At 41.5% G+C, this 18073-nt stretch overlaps 1 protein-coding gene across 2 annotated transcripts in view; it reads left to right on the forward strand.

Annotated features, from left to right (window-relative positions):
* slc38a9 (solute carrier family 38 member 9) overlaps positions 1-15503 on the forward strand; it is a 46010-nt gene extending 30507 nt beyond the window's left edge. For both annotated transcript variants that reach the window (XM_084325326.1, XM_084325325.1), the window contains exons 14-15: positions 10253-10342; positions 15032-15503. In XM_084325326.1, the coding sequence (XP_084181452.1) occupies positions 10253-10342; positions 15032-15197 (256 nt within the window). In that variant the 3' untranslated portion in view covers positions 15198-15503. The remainder of the gene's footprint in view (positions 1-10252; positions 10343-15031) is intronic.
* The last annotated feature ends 2570 nt before the right edge of the window (positions 15504-18073 follow it).

Consider the following 18073-nt stretch of genomic DNA (forward strand, 5'->3'; position numbering starts at 1 on the left):
TAGCCTATGTTCTATTAGGACATGATCTGTGACGACAAATGTTCTAGAATGTTTGATTAAGATATCATACTCTGACAGCATGCCTATGAGCAACAAAAACGCGAACTTGAATCCCATCATATAGTCTGTCCACTATCTGCATGGTGTCATTGCAATGCGTTTTCTATTATTTCTTATACAGTAAAAAGGGGGAAGAACACTATATTCATATGACTTATTCTGCTTACAGCTTCGAAATTCCACTTGTTTCGTTTAACGTAAAGCTAAGAAACGACGTAAACTCCATGATCAAAACTGCAAAAAAGAATTTCATCAATGACAAAACTGAGGAAAACAAAAACAAACCACGTGAACTTTGGAAATTACTCAATAATCAACTAGGATGCAGTAAAAAACTTAAAACCAGATTCTCAAACATAAACATAAAAACTGACAACACGCTCATCACAGACAAGCTGGATGTAGCCAATTACTTAAACATTTTCTTCACAAACATAGCCACAACACTGGTAAACAAACTACCCTCCCACTCAGGGCTTTATGGGGTAGAACACATAGTAGCTTACTACAAAAACCTAGGGGTCCGCAAGGACGACTTCAAGCTGGAAATGGTAACAACAGATGAGGTACTCAATAAACTGAGCGCCCTCCAACCTAACAAGGCCACTGGCCATGACAACATCCCCTCCAAATTCCTCAGAGACTCAGCAGCCGCCATCACACCAATCATCACACACATAATAAACCTCTCCATAAAACAGGGACACGTCCCCAAGGACTTCAAAATTGCGAGGGTGACCCCTCTGCACAAAAAGGGCAGCAAATTAGACCCAGGCAACTACCGCCCTGTTTCTATTCTCACCTCCATCTCGAAAGTCATGGAAAAAATAGTCTACGAACAGGTCGAAAAGTACCTAGCGGAAAAAAATCTAATCTACGAATTCCAATCTGGCTTCAGAACATCCCACTCCACTGACACATGCCTTCTCTATTTGAATGACCACATCAAACAAGAGGTGGACGCAGGCAAATACTGCGGCATGGTCATGCTGGACCTACAAAAGGCCTTTGACACGGTCAATCACTCCATTCTGATTGACAAGCTAAAAGCAATTGGTTTTGATAGTCTATCAGTGAGCTGGATGCAATCCTACCTTGAGGGGAGGGAACAGATGGTGGAGGTAAACGGTACCCTATCCCCCCCCCCCTCACAGTGAGCTGTGGTGTTCCACAAGGAAGCATACTAGGACCGCTACTGTTCCTAATTTATGCAAATGACATGTCGTCAGCTTGTGACTGCAACTTGTTCCTGTTTGCGGACGACTCAGCCCTGCTGGTCTCTGACAAGAACAAGTTACAGGTTGAAAAAACCCTCAGCTCGGAACTAGGCAGAATCTGCATATGGCTCGCTGATAACAAACTATCATTACACATGGGCAAAACAGAGTCCATTCTCTTCGGTTCAAATAACAAACTCAGCAAGACCGACGGCTTCTCAGTTACAGTGGGTGACAATATTGTCACAAGGAAAGATGAAATTACCTACCTGGGTTCCATCCTAGAGGCTAATCTCTCCTGTGACAAAATGGCATCCAATGTAATAAAAAAAGTCAACCAACGAACTCGATTCTTGTACCGGATCTCCTCTCTGGTAAACAAGAACACCCTGAAGACTCTGGCAGGAGCACTCATTCAGGGGTACTACGACTATGCTTGCACCTCATGGTACCAAAGCACCTCAAAGGCGCTAAAAACAAAATTACAAACATCTCAAAACAAACTGGTCAGACTACTGCTTGACCTTACTCCTAGAACCCACCTCACCCCTGCCCACTTCGACAACCTAGGATGGCTTAGAGTAGACGACAGAGTACAACAACTTGCAATGGGCCTGGTCTACAAGATACACTACACGACCAAGGTACCCATGTACATGTCAAAATACTTCCCAAAGGTCAGTGAATACCACGATCACAACACCAGAGGGAGCTCCACAAATCATGTTAAACCCAGATTCGGCTCAAATAAGGGACTAAACACGTTTCGCAATTATGCCACATCAATGTGGAACGCCCTACCCAAAGCTGTAAAGGAATGTGGATCACTACCCACTTTCAAAACCTCTCAAGGGACACCTACGGGAGACTGCAATTCAACACTGGCCCCTGTAAATATCCTAACCCAACCCCCTCCAATGTACAGTCATTTACCTAGTATGGTTTTGTCAATAGTTCAATGTACAATTGTGTTTGTTTGTACAGTGTCTCCTCCCCCCCCCCCTCAATGTACAGTGTTACTTGTTTATACAGTGTGCCCCCTGAGCTGTACTGTACTGTACCCATTCTGCAATCTGTTAATAAACTTTTCAATCAATCAATCAATCAAGCTACGCGGAGCGCAGTCAGTCAGTAGCCTACACCCCGTATATTCCGATAACGCTATATAAACCATGCTGCATTCATTCTGAGAGAAAGATCTATTATTCCAAATGCTATTTATAGGGTTTTGACCATAATTACACTACTGTTGCTATTTTACAATGAACTATAATGAACTACGGTTCGTACAGAACATGCCAGTGTTATTATGCACAGAAGCTCATTTCCTTGTTGTAATAATATATTCTACCACTGGGCGCCAGGTAAGTGTGCTCTGACCTGTGCGTAGATGTAAGCACGGAGTCAAGTTCAAATCGAAATTGATGAATCCCACTCTTTGCTTAGAAATGATCGTACGCACAGGGTAAGCACAGATCTGTGCGTAGAACACGTTGATGAATGAGGGCCCTGGTCTTGGTCTCTGAAGAAGGCATTCTGCAGAAATGTCTGCCTACAGCATAGGTGTCAAACTCATGGCCCGTGGGCCAAACGTGGCCCGCCACGTCATTTGATGTGGCCCCCAAGAGCACTGGTAATTTTTTTTTTTTAAACATTAATCTTGGGTTAAAAAATAGCGGCGTTAAAAGAATTGTGGGTTAATGCGTTAATAAAGCTTTAACTTTGACAGCCTTAGTTATTACACATTCTTACACATACATGTATGTTGAACATCTGAGGTATTGATGACGTAACAACGGAAAAAAGCCAAAAGCACTTACTCCTCAGACATTTTTTGACAATTTTACAGCCCAAAATACAAAAGATCCAGGCGGAATAGGTAACAAAGGGTTGAAGAAATATTGTCTGATGCAAACTGGCTGTGTGACATAACCGAGCATCTCGCTCAATTGAATAAGAAGCTGTAGGGACGCAAACAAGTCCCACCCAAAACTTGACCAATATAGTTGTGAACTGAGACAACCCTTATTTTGTTATTTTTGAGTACAGTTACAGTTGTGTGTTCATGTAGACACATAATAGCAATTTCATTACGAATTGAAAATGGGGGACCCTGATGTAAACAAGTCGAAAGTCTTTCTCTGGTCTGCATCCCCTTAACAATTGTGTGTATTGAGCTGTACTGTACCCATTCTGCAATCTGTTAATTAAAGTTAATTAAACTATCTTCCATTAGTTGGATGTATGGCCTCTGCAAGGTTGTGTGCAGCCATTTGTTTTTGTAACATCTGCTACACCTGTCGTGTTCTTTGCAGCTCACAGTTGTTAGTTCTGCCCCTCTTGACTGTGACAAAAAGGTTTTGAACAAACTTAATGTCATAGCTTGTATTTGATGATATTCTTCTTTGTTATTTACTTGAATGGTTTGATCATTGATTGATGGAGTAATATGGGGTTCTGATAAACTAAAATTATTTGTTAACATTACATCAGCTAACATATATTTTTACATCTATGCAAATGCATATGCAATATGTATAACTTGAATAAGTAATAAATACAGAAACAACATGTTTAACAATATGTAAATGAGTAGCTACAATTATTTTACATTACATTAACATGTATACGGTCTTTGGCCCTTTGAGGGCAACCATAATGCTGATGTGGCCCTCTGTGAAAATGAGTTTGACACCCCTGGCCTACAGGGTTCCCACAGTGTCTTAAAAAGTATTGAAACCTGCAGGAACCCTGGCCTAGCTGTTAGTCCAAATAAACTGATAATCTGCAGATAAGAGTCTCTCCCGTCTCTTCTAGGGCTGGGTTTCGGCACTGATACCCGCTTAGATTTAGCTTCACAAGGTCCCGATTCGATATCAGATCAATTAGGCGTGATGACGCTGACTCCAGGGGGCCAGCACCTGCTATTATTGTCAAGACATGTAATTTGGTCAACTGAGTTTCCATAGTAGTTCAGCAGAAACCCGGCACACGGCAAACTATAGACATCTATAGGCATAGATTAAAAGATCGATCGTGGGATTGTTCCTAGTCTCTTCCATCCATGGATAGGCAGTACTGACGTTTCCTGGGTAAATATATGGTTTCACACCATGACCACCCGGCTCCTTGCATTGACAGAAAGCTGTCTGGAGATATTTCTTCTGGTATTGACCTTCTGTCAGAGCACCCATTCTAATAACGGGGCTGGGATTCCATTATTGTTGCTAGGCCAACTAATATTATTAGGCTGCTTAAAATAACTAAACAAGAGCCTACATAAACAAAGAATGATAACCAGAAAGAAAACGACGCCTGCAGCTATGTATGTAATATTAGCCACAAAGGTATGCAATAGACATTCAAAGGGGAAAAGAACATGAACATTTTATTCCCTCTAAAAAATTACGTTTAAATTAAAAACGTTTTCTGTTCTGGTGACACTGTTGGGAGTGAGACCACATGTTGGGCAGGAGCGGAGGCTTGCTGATCAGCTTGTGGTGTTTTGCATGGTCGCCATACTGCAGTCTTGACGTCAACAACAGGAAAGGTGCCACGTATCCACAGTGCCACCACATGGATTCAATTAGAACTGCAACATTTAGGGCGGTTAGGTGGCGTAGCGGAGATTGCGTTCGTCACCAACCCCGGAGATGCTAGGATTCGCCTGTTCGAATCCAGCTCACAGCTCCGGGGTTGTCACCAGCTTGGCTGGCCGTTCACACTAATACAATTGGCAGTATTAGAGGGTGGGAGAAGCTGGAGGGGTGGGTCCGGGTCGTTGTAAACAGCGACTCCTACAGTTCGGTCGGGGCGCCTGCTAGGCGCGGATAGGACCTGAGTGGGATAGTGTGATCCTTCCACACGCTACGCCCTCTCAGAGAATATCCGCGCTGCCAGGTGAAAAGAAGCGGTGATTGGCTGGACGTGTGTCGGAGGAAGCACGTGGTAGCCTCCACTCTCCCAGACCGACTGTGGGGGGTAAGTGCGCAGCGACCAGGAAGTGGACTGGGAATTGGCATAACGACTAACATTGGGATGGGAGAAAATCGGAGGAAAATGGAGGGGAAAAAAGAGCAAAAAAAAAAAAGAACTGCAACATTTATGTAAGGGAATGAATGAATGAATGAATGAAAACTTTATTTAACAGATTGCAGAATGGGTACAATACAGTACGGCTCAATACATACAATTGTTAAGGGGATGCAGACCTGAGAAAGACGTTTGTCTTGTTTCCATCAGGGTCCCCCATTTTCAATTCATATAGACATATATGACATACATGACATACAGATAGTCAGTACTGCTACATCTATACATTTATGACATACCAGATTTGCAAATACAGTACTGTTTGTGATACAGAAGGAGTCAAGAAAAGGGAGTATATACATTTGACGTAGAAACTGTACATTGGAGGAGGTTGGGTGGGGGGGGTTGGGTACATTGGGATATTGACAACCATACTGGGTAATTTACATTGGAGGTGGTTGGGGGGGGGGGGGCCGGGGGGCACACTGTATAAACAAGTAACACTGTACATTGAGGGGGGGGGGGGGGGAGACACTGTACAAACAAACACAATTGTACATTGAACTATTGACAAAACCATACTAGGTAAATGACTGTACATTGGAGGGGGTTGGGTTAGGATATTTACAGGGGCCAGTGTTGAATTGCAGTCTCCCGTAGGTGTCCCTTGAGAGAGGTTTTGAAAGTGGGTAGTGATCCACATTCCTTTACAGCTTTGGGTAGGGCGTTCCACATTGATGTGGCATAATTGCGAAACGTGTTTAGTCCCTTATTTGAGCCGAATCTGGGTTTAACATGATTTGTGGAGCTCCCTCTGGTGTTGTGATCGTGGTATTCACTGACCTTTGGGAAGTATTTTGACATGTACATGGGTACCTTGGTCGTGTAGTGTATCTTGTAGACCAGGCCCATTGCAAGTTGTTGTACTCTGTCGTCTACTCTAAGCCATCCTAGGTTGTCAAAGTGGGCAGGGGTGAGGTGGGTTCTAGGAGTAAGGTCAAGCAGTAGTCTGACCAGTTTGTTTTGAGATGTTTGTAATTTTGTTTTTAGCGCCTTTGAGGTGCTTTGGTACCATGAGGTGCAAGCATAGTCGTAGTACCCCTGAATGAGTGCTCCTGCCAGAGTCTTCAGGGTGTTCTTGTTTACCAGAGAGGAGATCCGGTACAAGAATCGAGTTCGTTGGTTGACTTTTTTTATTACATTGGATGCCATTTTGTCACAGGAGAGATTAGCCTCTAGGATGGAACCCAGGTAGGTAATTTCATCTTTCCTTGTGACAATATTGTCACCCACTGTAACTGAGAAGCCGTCGGTCTTGCTGAGTTTGTTATTTGAACCGAAGAGAATGGACTCTGTTTTGCCCATGTGTAATGGATTTCTCTAACCTTAGTGTGAAATTGTTTTCCTGTTCAGCCTTAAGCGATATGCCCATTTCAGATAAGAGTAATAGATAATAGTATTTAATTAGTAGACTAGGTGGTAATAGAAAGAGTAGTGGATTACTCATGCCCATCCCTATATTATTCACTATGATGAAACCTCATATCAGGTATATTTAATGAAAAGGCATCTGCAAAGAAACAGGATTCCTTCACAGGTCTTAACTATATATTTAATATTTTCTTCTAATGTTTGGGGAAACAAACAAAATTCTGGCTAAAATGTTACAAGTTTGTTGTTCAGTCATGATACGGGGCAGACAGTGGCTCAGGAGGTAGAGCAGTCATCCGGTAGTCGGAAGGTTCCCAGTTCGATTCCCGCTCTTCCCGGGTAGCATGTCGAAGTGTCCTTGAGCAAGACACTTAACCCCTAATTGCGCCCAATGTGCAGGTTGGGCACCTTGAATCGTTGCCTCCCCCATCGGTGTGTGAATGTGAGGAACCAAAATTGTAAATTGCTTTGGATAAAAGCGCTATATAAATGCACCATTTACCATTTATGATACACAAATAGACTTCATGTTGTAGATCCACTGTCATTTGCCATTTTTGTTATTGTGAAGAATCTTCAGCTGTAGAATAATTGGCAGCGGTCACATTGTCTGGCCATTATCAACAGATTCATCTCATTACTATTTCATTAGTAATAGTAAGACAATAAAAAACATGAATGAGGTGGTTAATGAATTCAACTCTTTTTTTGTAAATGTGGGGCCAAATCTGGCAGATGCCATTCAAAAACACGATGATCCATTACAGGAAGGATGGAGAGGAGATAGTAAAGTACTGCAGTCTATGTTTTTGGGAAATGTCAGTGAAGCAGAAATCATATCCATTGTATCAAAGTCAAAGAATAAGACATCCATTGACAGTGATGGGATAGATATGATTATAGTGAAGAAGACAATTGATTGTATGATCAAACCTCTCTGTTATATTTGTAATCTTTCTTTTCAGACAGGTATTTTTCCAGACAGGATGAAGGTAGCAAAAGTGATCCCACTTTACAAAGTAGGAGATAAGCACAGCTTCACTAACTATAGACCAGTGTCATTGCTCTCACAGTTCTCGAAAGTGCTTGAAAAACTGTTTTCGCATAAGTTAGATGGTTTTGTGGAAAAGAACAAACTGCTGAGCGAAAGCCAGTATGGCTTTAGGCAAAACAGATCAACAGCGACTGCCTTAATGAATATTATTGAAGAAATAACAACAGCAACAGATAAAAGGAAATTAACAATAGGGGTGTTTATTGATTTAAAAAAGGCATTTGATACCTTAGATCATAATATTCTAATTTCTAAATTACGCTCATATGGTGTGAGAGGAATGGTTCTAGAATGGTTGAGTAGTTATCTCCGCAATAGGCAACAATATGTGCAGTTGGCAGATGTCAAATCTGAGCTCATGAAAATTGAATGTGGGGTACCGCAAGGTTCGGTTTTTGGGCCCAAACTCTTTCTTTTATATATTAATGATATTTGTGATGTTTCAAAACTATTACAGTTTGTCTTGTTTGCTGATGATACCAATTTTTTTTTTGCTCTGGAAATAATTTAAAGGAACTAGCTGAATATATTGTGTATGAAATGACAAAGCGAAAGAAATGGTTTGATGTAAATAAGCTATCACTGAATCTGAAAAAAACTAAATTTATGATTTTTGGCAATCGAAAACTAGATGAAAATATAGTACTGACAATAGATGGAGTTGATAAGAGAGTTAATGAATTTCGTTTTCTTGGTGTTATTATGGATGATAAATTAACATGGAAATCGCACATAGCACACGTTAAAAAAAAGATGTCCAAGAGTATTTTTGTTATGAATAAAGTAAAGGATGTGTTAGAGTATGAGGCAATGAGAACACTCTACTGTTCACTCATCTCACCTTATATCAGTTATTGTGTTGAAGTATGGGGGAATACTTATGGGACCAATATAAAACCATTATATATACTACAGAAGAGGGCCATAAGAATCACACATAAAGTGAGTTATCGAGAACACACAAATACATTATTTATTAAATCTAGAATAATTAAACTTGAAGACATGGTTAAGTTTCAAACAATGTTAATTATGTTTAGGGCAAGAAATAATACACTGCCAGAAAAACTACAAAATCTTTTTCATTTAGAAAGTGAGTTTAGTAGGAGAAAATACAATTTTAAACATCAGTTTGCACGTACCACACTTAAACAGATGTGTCCTTCAGTTATTGGTGTAAAGTTGTGGAATTCTCTCCATAGCGAGCTTAAGGGATGTAGTAGTGTTTATCTATTCAAAACAAATTATAAAAAATAAATATTTAGTCAGTATGAAAATCAAATGTGATCAGAATAGTGAGATCTTTTCTTTTCTTTTTTTTCTCTTTTTCTTTTATTCTTTATTCTTTATTGTTATTATTAAATTTTTTCCTTGTTTAACTGTGAATTGTGAGTTTCTTGTATAATGGTATAAATGAATAATTGTATAAATTAGGTTGTACGCCGACCATTAAGAAAATACTTATTTAGTTTAGGAATAAGGGGCAGGCAACTATAAGATTTATTCTTCTTCCTGCTCCTTTTGTCCATGGAATGTTATTTATGATTGTGTAATGAAGAAACTCTGATTGTATGACTCCATGTGGCAAATAAAAACTCTGAAAATGAAAAAAATTTAAATGAAAATTGAGCACTGAGCAAAATCTTCACATTGAGGAAAATATATGCAATTCTGAAATAAAGAATGTGTTGGATCACCGGTTTATTTAAATCTAAAATCTTAAATAATTAAGATTCCCCAGATGATGATGTGAAAGCAAGGCATTTAGTGAGACATGTACCTACAGATGAGCTATACAGCTGTTTAGATTATTTCCTCCTCATCAGTACCTCCAGATGAGCTATACAGATGTTTAGATTCTTTCCTCCTCATCAGTACCTCCAGATGAACTATACAGATGTTTAGATTTTTTCCTCCTCATCAGTACCTCCAGATGAGCTATACAGCTGTTTAGATTCTTTCCTCCTCATCAGTACCTCCAGATGAGCTATACAGCTGTTTAGATTCTTTCCTCCTCATCAGTACCTCCAGATGAACTATACAGATGTTTAGATTCTTTCCTCCTCATCAGTACCTCCAGATGAACTATACAGCTGTTTAGATTCTTTCCTCCTCATCATTTTTGACATACAGGTTTTGCCGTCAGGCACCAGGAGTTGACTGTTGGGGGAAACCTCAGGGACCAGAGCTGCTCTCAGTAACACCTTCTTGTTCTTCATCCCCCTCCCAGTTTCTTTCAGGGACCAGAGCTCTCAGTAACACCTTCTTGTTCTTCCACCCCCTCCCAGTTTCTTTCAGGGACCAGAGGTTTCAGTAACACCTTCTTGTTCTTCCACCCCTTCCCAGTTTCTTTCAGGGACCAGAGGTTTCAGTAACACCTTCTTGTTCTTCCACCCCCTCCCAGTTTCTTTCAGCGACCAGAGCTCTCAGTAACACCTTCTTCTTCTTCCCCTCCCAGCTTCTTGCATGTCTTCGCGCTGAACATCTTCATCGTTGGATCCGGTGTCCTCATGGCCAAGTTTTATCCCAACATCGGATCCATCATACGGTACATTAGTACAGCACTCACTTCAAATGATTCATACTATATAGAGACACTAATATTCCCAATGTCCAATTACTGTACAAGTAAAGCCCAAATATATAGTCAAGTGTTCTCAGACCTATCTTGATAATGTAGCTAGAATGACAAGGCCCTGTTTACAACCAACATTCAGATGCGTTGTACTGTATATGGGTAAACGCAGCTAGAGCTAATGACATTAAGACCAGCCAGCAGCACAGACACTACTGTACCAGTTCATTCCTGTCTTATTACTTGTGTTGCACATCGCTGCAGGCATGACCCCCCGCATCACTGTATGCGTGTATGCCGTGACAAATAAAACTCTTGACTTGACTTGAGGAGAGACGGTTAACACCAGCCTGCAGCACAGACACTACTGTACCAGTTCAGCCAGGAGAGACAGTTAACACCAGCCTGCAGCACAGACACTACTGTAACAGTTCAGCCAGAAGAGACGGTTAACACCAACCTGCAGCACAGACACTACTGTAACAGTTCAGCCAGGAGAGACAGTTAACACCAACCTGCAGCACAGACACTACTGTAACAGTTCAGCCAGGAGAGACGGTTAACACCAACCTGCAGCACAGACACTACTGTACCAGTTCAGCCAGGAGAGACAGTTAACACCAGCCTGCAGCACAGACACTACTGTACCAGTTCAGCCAGGAGAGACGGTTAACACCAACCTGCAGCACAGACACTACTGTAACAGTTCAGCCAGGAGAGACAGTTAACACCAACCTGCAGCACAGACACTACTGTAACAGTTCAGCCAGGAGAGACAGTTAACACCAGCCTGCAGCACAGACACTACTGTAACAGTTCAGCCAGGAGAGACAGTTTTAGGCGCAAAGAAATGTATTGTTTATTTAAACAAAATATTCTGAAATAGTCTTTGGGTGACCCTGTCATTGATTAATACATTTATAAGGAATGAAACCCTTTATATTGAACAGGTAGCCCATGGAGAATATGGGCAGTGCCTTAACACATTCCCTGCCATGCAATTTGAGCATCTTATACCACTCTCTGCCACCACTCTAAGTCTATGGAGATGTTCACCTTCTTTGCAGGGCTATAACTTTTTAAATTGTATTGCTAAATTGACATTACTATGGCCCATTCAACATCGATTATCTATCGTTCAGGATGTGGGAACGTTATACTTTTTCATTCATACATTCATACGAAAATACCGTCTAGAATATAAATATGTTTTTATCGTTTTCTGCAGTAATTCCTAGAACGCTAGTTATAGGCCTAACGCATAATATAGATTATCAATTGCAGTTTATTCGTGATACACGCTATATTAAAAAATCCAACTGAATACGATCCTAAACGTTATGACTCATCATGCGCGGATGAACGGGGGGGGGGGGGGGGGGTCGTTTATAAGTCTGTGATCGTCAGTAAATGCTTTATGTAGTATGGGTTGATTTATTGATCAGTTGGTTTGTAAACAAAGAAATGTACAATCGCCTTGAAAATGACGTCAGCGTCCTCTTACCGTTCGCCGACGAGACTGGAGCAAAAAGATCCCACTTATTTGACGGCGATCGAGTCGATCCATTTTTCCGGTTTGTATAATAATAATACACGCCCAAATCATGTCGATTATTGAGTTATGGCAGCGATCCATATACATGGTGTGTGTCTAGAGTCCCGTGACAATATGTGAGTGCCGGACGCATTTCCCAGACGCACCGAGATCGACTCGTCCATTTCCGGTTTGGTAACTCGCCGATCATCCACCAGGCGGCAGTATTGAAGAGTTGCAGAGTTGTGCAGGCTCCCACTGCATCAGACCAGGCTCTGTGAGGGAATTATGAATAACATGGCGAAAAAATGAAATATGATCTCAATAACGTTGTACGCCGTGGAATGGCAGAATTCGCATGAACTTGAAACACGTCGTAAGCCGTTTCCGGCGTGGGATGTGTTAACTGATTCTGCGCTAAACACAAGATTTCTCGTGTTTCAAATCCAAGCGTTGAGCGCCAAACCCGAGATATCTAGTTTTTAGATCCTTTTTTATTTTTTCCGATTTTCCCATTCTAAACACTCGCACGGATCTGCCTGTGTCTCCATGGCACCGCTGCCTACGTTATAATTGCAATGGCGATTGAATCCCGACAGGTGGCAGTATCGCCTACCTTTTGAACTGGGTCTTTGGATAAAAGCGTCAGCTAAATGACTAAATGTAAATGTCTCTCAGTTGCCTCTCAGTGCCTCTGGCTGCAGGAATCCCCTCCCCCTCAAAGTGAAGCAGCACACAGCCATCTGTCGCCGATTTGCTCGCCTGAAACCTATTGTTTGCCGTATTATAGCCAGGCCCAATGCACACCGTAATGGCGATGGAACTACTGCGATTATTCATTTTGGAGGTAAGGTCTATTTTACCTAACCTAAAACATGCTTTTGTATTGATCACAGCGTTGTATTTTACCGAACCTAAAACATGCTTTTGGTAACGATCGCAGCTTCGTAAAAGGCGAGCAACCCGAACGATTTGCGCATAATACACATAACACGTCATATCTCACAATGTAGAAAACGAGACTGGCTTATTTTGAAATGGGGCGATGTTTACCGTGGTATAGTGCACAAACGAAAGTATGTAGAAATGAACTGGTTTGTCACTGTTGGACTATAAATAGTGCCTGTCAAATGAGCCATACTATTATCTCCGGCATAGCTATAATATAGAATATACGATGGGTCTGCAAACATCGTGAAAATGGTAAAAAAGAAAAGCTGGCTCCATGGAGTAAAGATGGAAAAATTGTGTTGCAGTCAAAGAGTTAAAGAGAGGAACTATGACCAATTTCAGAATTCATACATGTTATTCCTACGGTCTAAGACCATATTTGTGGTGTCATCAAGTATAAAGTCTGAAGCAGATTTCTTTTGGTGTTGAAGTCTCCATGTTTGTTTTTATCCACTTAACCCATTCTCCGCCGGGCATTGTACCCATCCTAAACCATCCTCTGCCAGCTCTATTTGTCTATGGAGATGTTCACCTTCTTTGCAGGGCTATAACTTTTTAAATTGTATTGCTAAATTGACATTACTATGGCCCATTCAACATCAATTATCTATCGTTCAGGATGTAGGAACGTTTTACTTTTTCATTCACACATTCATAAAAAAATACGGTCTAGAGTATAAATATGTTTTTATCGTTTTCTGCAGTATTTCATAGAACGTGATATATAGCCATAAATGCATATATTAGATCATCAAATGCAGTTTGATACCGATCGACGGCAGATAAAAAATTTCAACTGTACATGATCCTAAACGTTATGACTCATCATGCGCGGATGAACGGAGGGGGGGGAGGGGAGTCGTTTATAATTCTGTGACCGACGTTAAATGATTCATGTAGTATGGGTGATATATTGATCAGAGCAGTTTGTATCAAAAATGGTAACAAAAAAACGCTGAAACTCACCCCAGTCTCCTCATAGCGTTGGGTGATGAGAGTGGAGCAAAAAGATCGCTATTATGGGATGTTGATCGATGCGATCCATTGCCGGGTTGTATATTAAATGTCAAGTTAGACCGCGCTCTCAAGATACGACACTGGGTGCTGAAATCCCATTAAGTATTATATAAAAAAGAAGCAGTGAAGCCAGACCAGCACTCTCAGGTTCAAAATTTAATGGCAGCCTGAAACAAACATGTTTCGGAATTACATATTCCTTCTTCAGTGTTATAGCTTGCTTGCGGGTTGTATATGACTAATACATGTCCAAATAATGTTGATTATTGAGTTATGGCAAAGTAGGGCTGGGCGATATGGAAAAAAATCATATCACGATAACGATATGATAATGTTATCATATTTCTCGATATCGATAATTATCGAAATTGTTATAAGTATAAATATAAATATTTTTTGCGCTTTTTTGGTGGACAAACCACCGCACATGTGCACAGTGACTCGTGACTGGAGTCTAGTTCTGCTAGCACACATAGCCTACTGTGTACAGACGGTTTCAAACTGTATTTTAAATTAGAAAGCAAACAAAATAAATGGACAAGAGAAAAATAAATCTCAATTTGGTCAGTATTGTCATTTGGACAAGCAAAGCCATTACTTTAAGTTGCAGGCAAGAAAGACAAGCCTGTCCACTGTCTCTGGTTTTAAAACTGCCCTGTTGCAGGTCACAAAAAAAACAAAACAAAAACGATTTTTTGATTTTTTTTTAATTTCGATATTCGATATCGATTATTAAAATATATCGCGATATTTATCGTTATATCGCCCAGCCCTATGGAAAAGTTCCATATCCACGTTGTGTGGCTAGAGTCCCGGGACGATCACAGAGTGGCCGGATGAAAATAGGGGACGGACCAAGCACTTCCGGCCACTTCCGGTTTGGCAACTCGTCGATCGGCCACGAGGTGGCGGTATTGAAGCGTTGCAGAGTTGAGCGGAGTCCTACAGCACCAGCCAAGACTCCGTGGGTGAAATGTGAATACCATGACGAAAATATGAAATATTGATCTCAAAGACGCCTTACGGCGTCATTGGCAGATTACGCATGGCGGAGAATGACGTGTTAACAAGTCATTGGCGAGCAATGGGTTAATGACTACTTCCTTTGCTGTGAAAAGGACCGATTGTCTGTATTCATGATTGTCACTCTCCGCCTGCAGGTACTCTGGAGCGACATGTGGCATGGCTCTGGTCTTCGTCTTCCCCTCCCTGATCCACATGATCTCCCAGAAGCGTCAGAATGAGCTCCGCTGGCCCTCGGCCCTCTTCCATAGCCTCCTGATCCTGTTGGGTGTGGCCAACGTCCTAGGACAGTTCTTCATGTAGGGGCGCACATGGATATTTCTAACCCAGCTACCATCACATGCATCGCCGGTGTTTCCTCTGGACAGTCGCAGGAAGTGCACAAAGACGTGACGGACAATATTTCAGCTGAGGATCTCTGGCATGTAGACCATGGAGGTTTCCAGGTGGAGGGGTCGTTTAACCCCCTTGATAACTGAGTGATTGTACAGGGGAACACTGTGTGTGTGTGTGTGTGTGTGTGTGGATGCCATAGTGTGGTTTATTATGGCTCATTTACTATAGGAGGGACAGGGAATCTATGGCTCTGTGCAGGTACTGCATTCTGAGGAAGGGTAGAATAGTATGACCATGTCTCCAAAACATACACTTTGTTGTGTGTGTGGGGGAGGGGGGAGGGTTATACACCTCCAGGGTGTGATTTGCCATGGGGGGGGGGTTTCTCAACCTCCGCTTTTACTGTGTCTACCTCTGATTGTTCATTTTCATCACTTTTGGGTATATGATCTATCCTCCCCTCTATCGTTCATTCTTGCATTAGATTAGATATATGAATTTCTCAAAATCGTCAGCAGCTACACACCAGCGTCTCCCTGCTTGCCAGTGCCTGCTCTCACTGGGACAACAAACTGCTGGCTACTGCAAGCTTTGTTGTTGGCCACAGTTTGAGTAACTACAGCCCGGCACTGGCAGTTTCACTGGCCTCTCCACTACAGCTCTGACCAGTGCATGAATAGACCAGATAATTCGATGCTGTGTGGGTCCCGTGAAGAGTGCGGTTCAAGTCGAAGTGAATTTCTCTCCTAAACATCCTCTTCGTCAGAAGACCGTAAGCAGAGCAAGAAATATAAATCCCTCAAAAGGTCTATATGGCACACTGCACTCTCCATGGTGCTGAACACTTTGTCTCGGATTTACCAAAACAGTGTTTTGGGAGCAGTAAGTGCCCAGTAACAACTATGAGGATTATTCAGCCTACAATTTCTGTTCTGTTCTGCAGTGTTTCTGCCGCTCAACCAGTTGGCCTATTTGACCTACTTTTAAAAGGTTAGTTAATTAATCAAAATGCTTGTATTTTAATCTAATGCTTTATGCATTATGTAAACCTTATTCTTATATATTTTATTCAATATTACTTCACTGTCTCACAAGATCATAATGCTGTCCTGCATTTGGTCACCCTGCAAGATGAAAAGGGAGCAGCAAACCATTGCATTATATTTCGAGAAGTATCCGTTTGAAAGTAAAACATAGCCTGTTGAGGATTACGTTCATTTATTCTTGAAGGCAAATCCCTCCATTTTAGAAAAATGAAAATGAACAAACAAACTAAACAGAAAGCGACTTTTCGCTTTATGAGATCTTTTTAGTTTTATATGGCTATAACTATATAATATTTTATCCCCCCCCCCCTCATTTTATTTATTTATTCTTTCACAAATCACACCCTGCTCACCTCACTCATACACGGGGGGCTGCCCAGAAAACAATGTTTTACCATCAGTCAATGAGCAGCTCCACTGATTAAGTGCCTTGCTCAAGGGCACCTCAACGGTAGATGGAGGGGAGAGCTTTACTCATTCACTCCCTCTCCCCAGACGTGTCTCCCTCTTACTACTTTCCATGTAACACACAGCTCATGCAACCTCTGTGCAAAGGAGAATCTCCCCAGTCCCCACTAATGTGATCCCCAACATTGTTTTAAAGATATTATTTTTTTTATGGTATTTATTATGAACTGTAATACTGATTGGTATTTTGAAGTACAGTAGAGTTACTGCACTAGTCCTGCACAGCCAAATGTCTCCGGATATGGTAAGCCTCGTTTTTTTCTTTTGGTTTTAGAAGAGTATTAGAAGCCTGGTCCATTGACCATATTCACATGGTGGCCATTTTGCTCTTATGGAATCCCAACCTGAGTCTGACATACCGGTAAGAGTAAAATGACCACTGTATGGATATGGTCAATTGAAGACAAATCAAGCCCCCCTCTTGCGTCATTCACAAAGTTCAACTTTTGTCTCTTGGGAAATCGGTACAAGCCTGCTATTAGAATTTGTCAACAATGTCAATGGGTATGAAACTATTAACTCTCAACATGGCTTTGTCATTCCATATACCTACACAGCCGTAGTAACTGTAAGATACAATTATTGTTTAGAAGGACTTGTATGCAATTTTGAGAGTAATATTTTTTTATCCACTTTTTCTCCCATTTTCTATATTTTCTCCCATCCCAATTTCGTATAATCCAATTCAACCCTCCCCTGTCACGAACGCTGTTTCTTGCCTCCCACAAGCCGGCTGCAATGTGGACTAAGTCATACATAGCACAAGTCCCCTCCGGTACTTGAGGTAACAGCAGTCGCATCTTTTCACCTGCGCAGCTCGATCTCTCAGTGGCGAGGAGTAACGCGTGGGAGGCTCACGCTGCCCCCGACACTTCCTGATTCTACTGCGCAGGCGCACCAACCGACCTGTAGGAGTCGCTGTCCACAACGCCCGATCCCCACCCATCAGTTTCCCACCCCCTAATACGGCCAATGTGTATTAGTACGGACGACCAGCTAAACTGAAAGCAATGTGGAGTGCTGGAGAGTAATAGTTTCATACAAACATTTTACTTAAAAAATTTAACAGCCATTTTCTCAGAAAGAAAAACTATGTTGTGAAAATGTTTTGAATGTCACAAGAGGGGGTTTAGTTAATTGTCGGTTAGCCTTCTCTTTAATTGGATCATAACACGCCAAATGCCTTCCAAAGTCAAACACTAACTAACTATGTGATTTTGAATTATTGTGTTATTATACATTTGAGGGGTTACTGCCTCTGTTTATACGTGCTGGCATTCAGTGGGAACGTTGTAGATTTTAATACATAATAATTTCCTTACAGAATGG

Source organism: Notolepis coatsorum, assembly GCF_963971535.1.
Source record: "Notolepis coatsorum genome assembly, chromosome: 11".
NCBI classification, from domain to species: Eukaryota; Metazoa; Chordata; class Actinopteri; order Aulopiformes; family Paralepididae; genus Notolepis; species Notolepis coatsorum.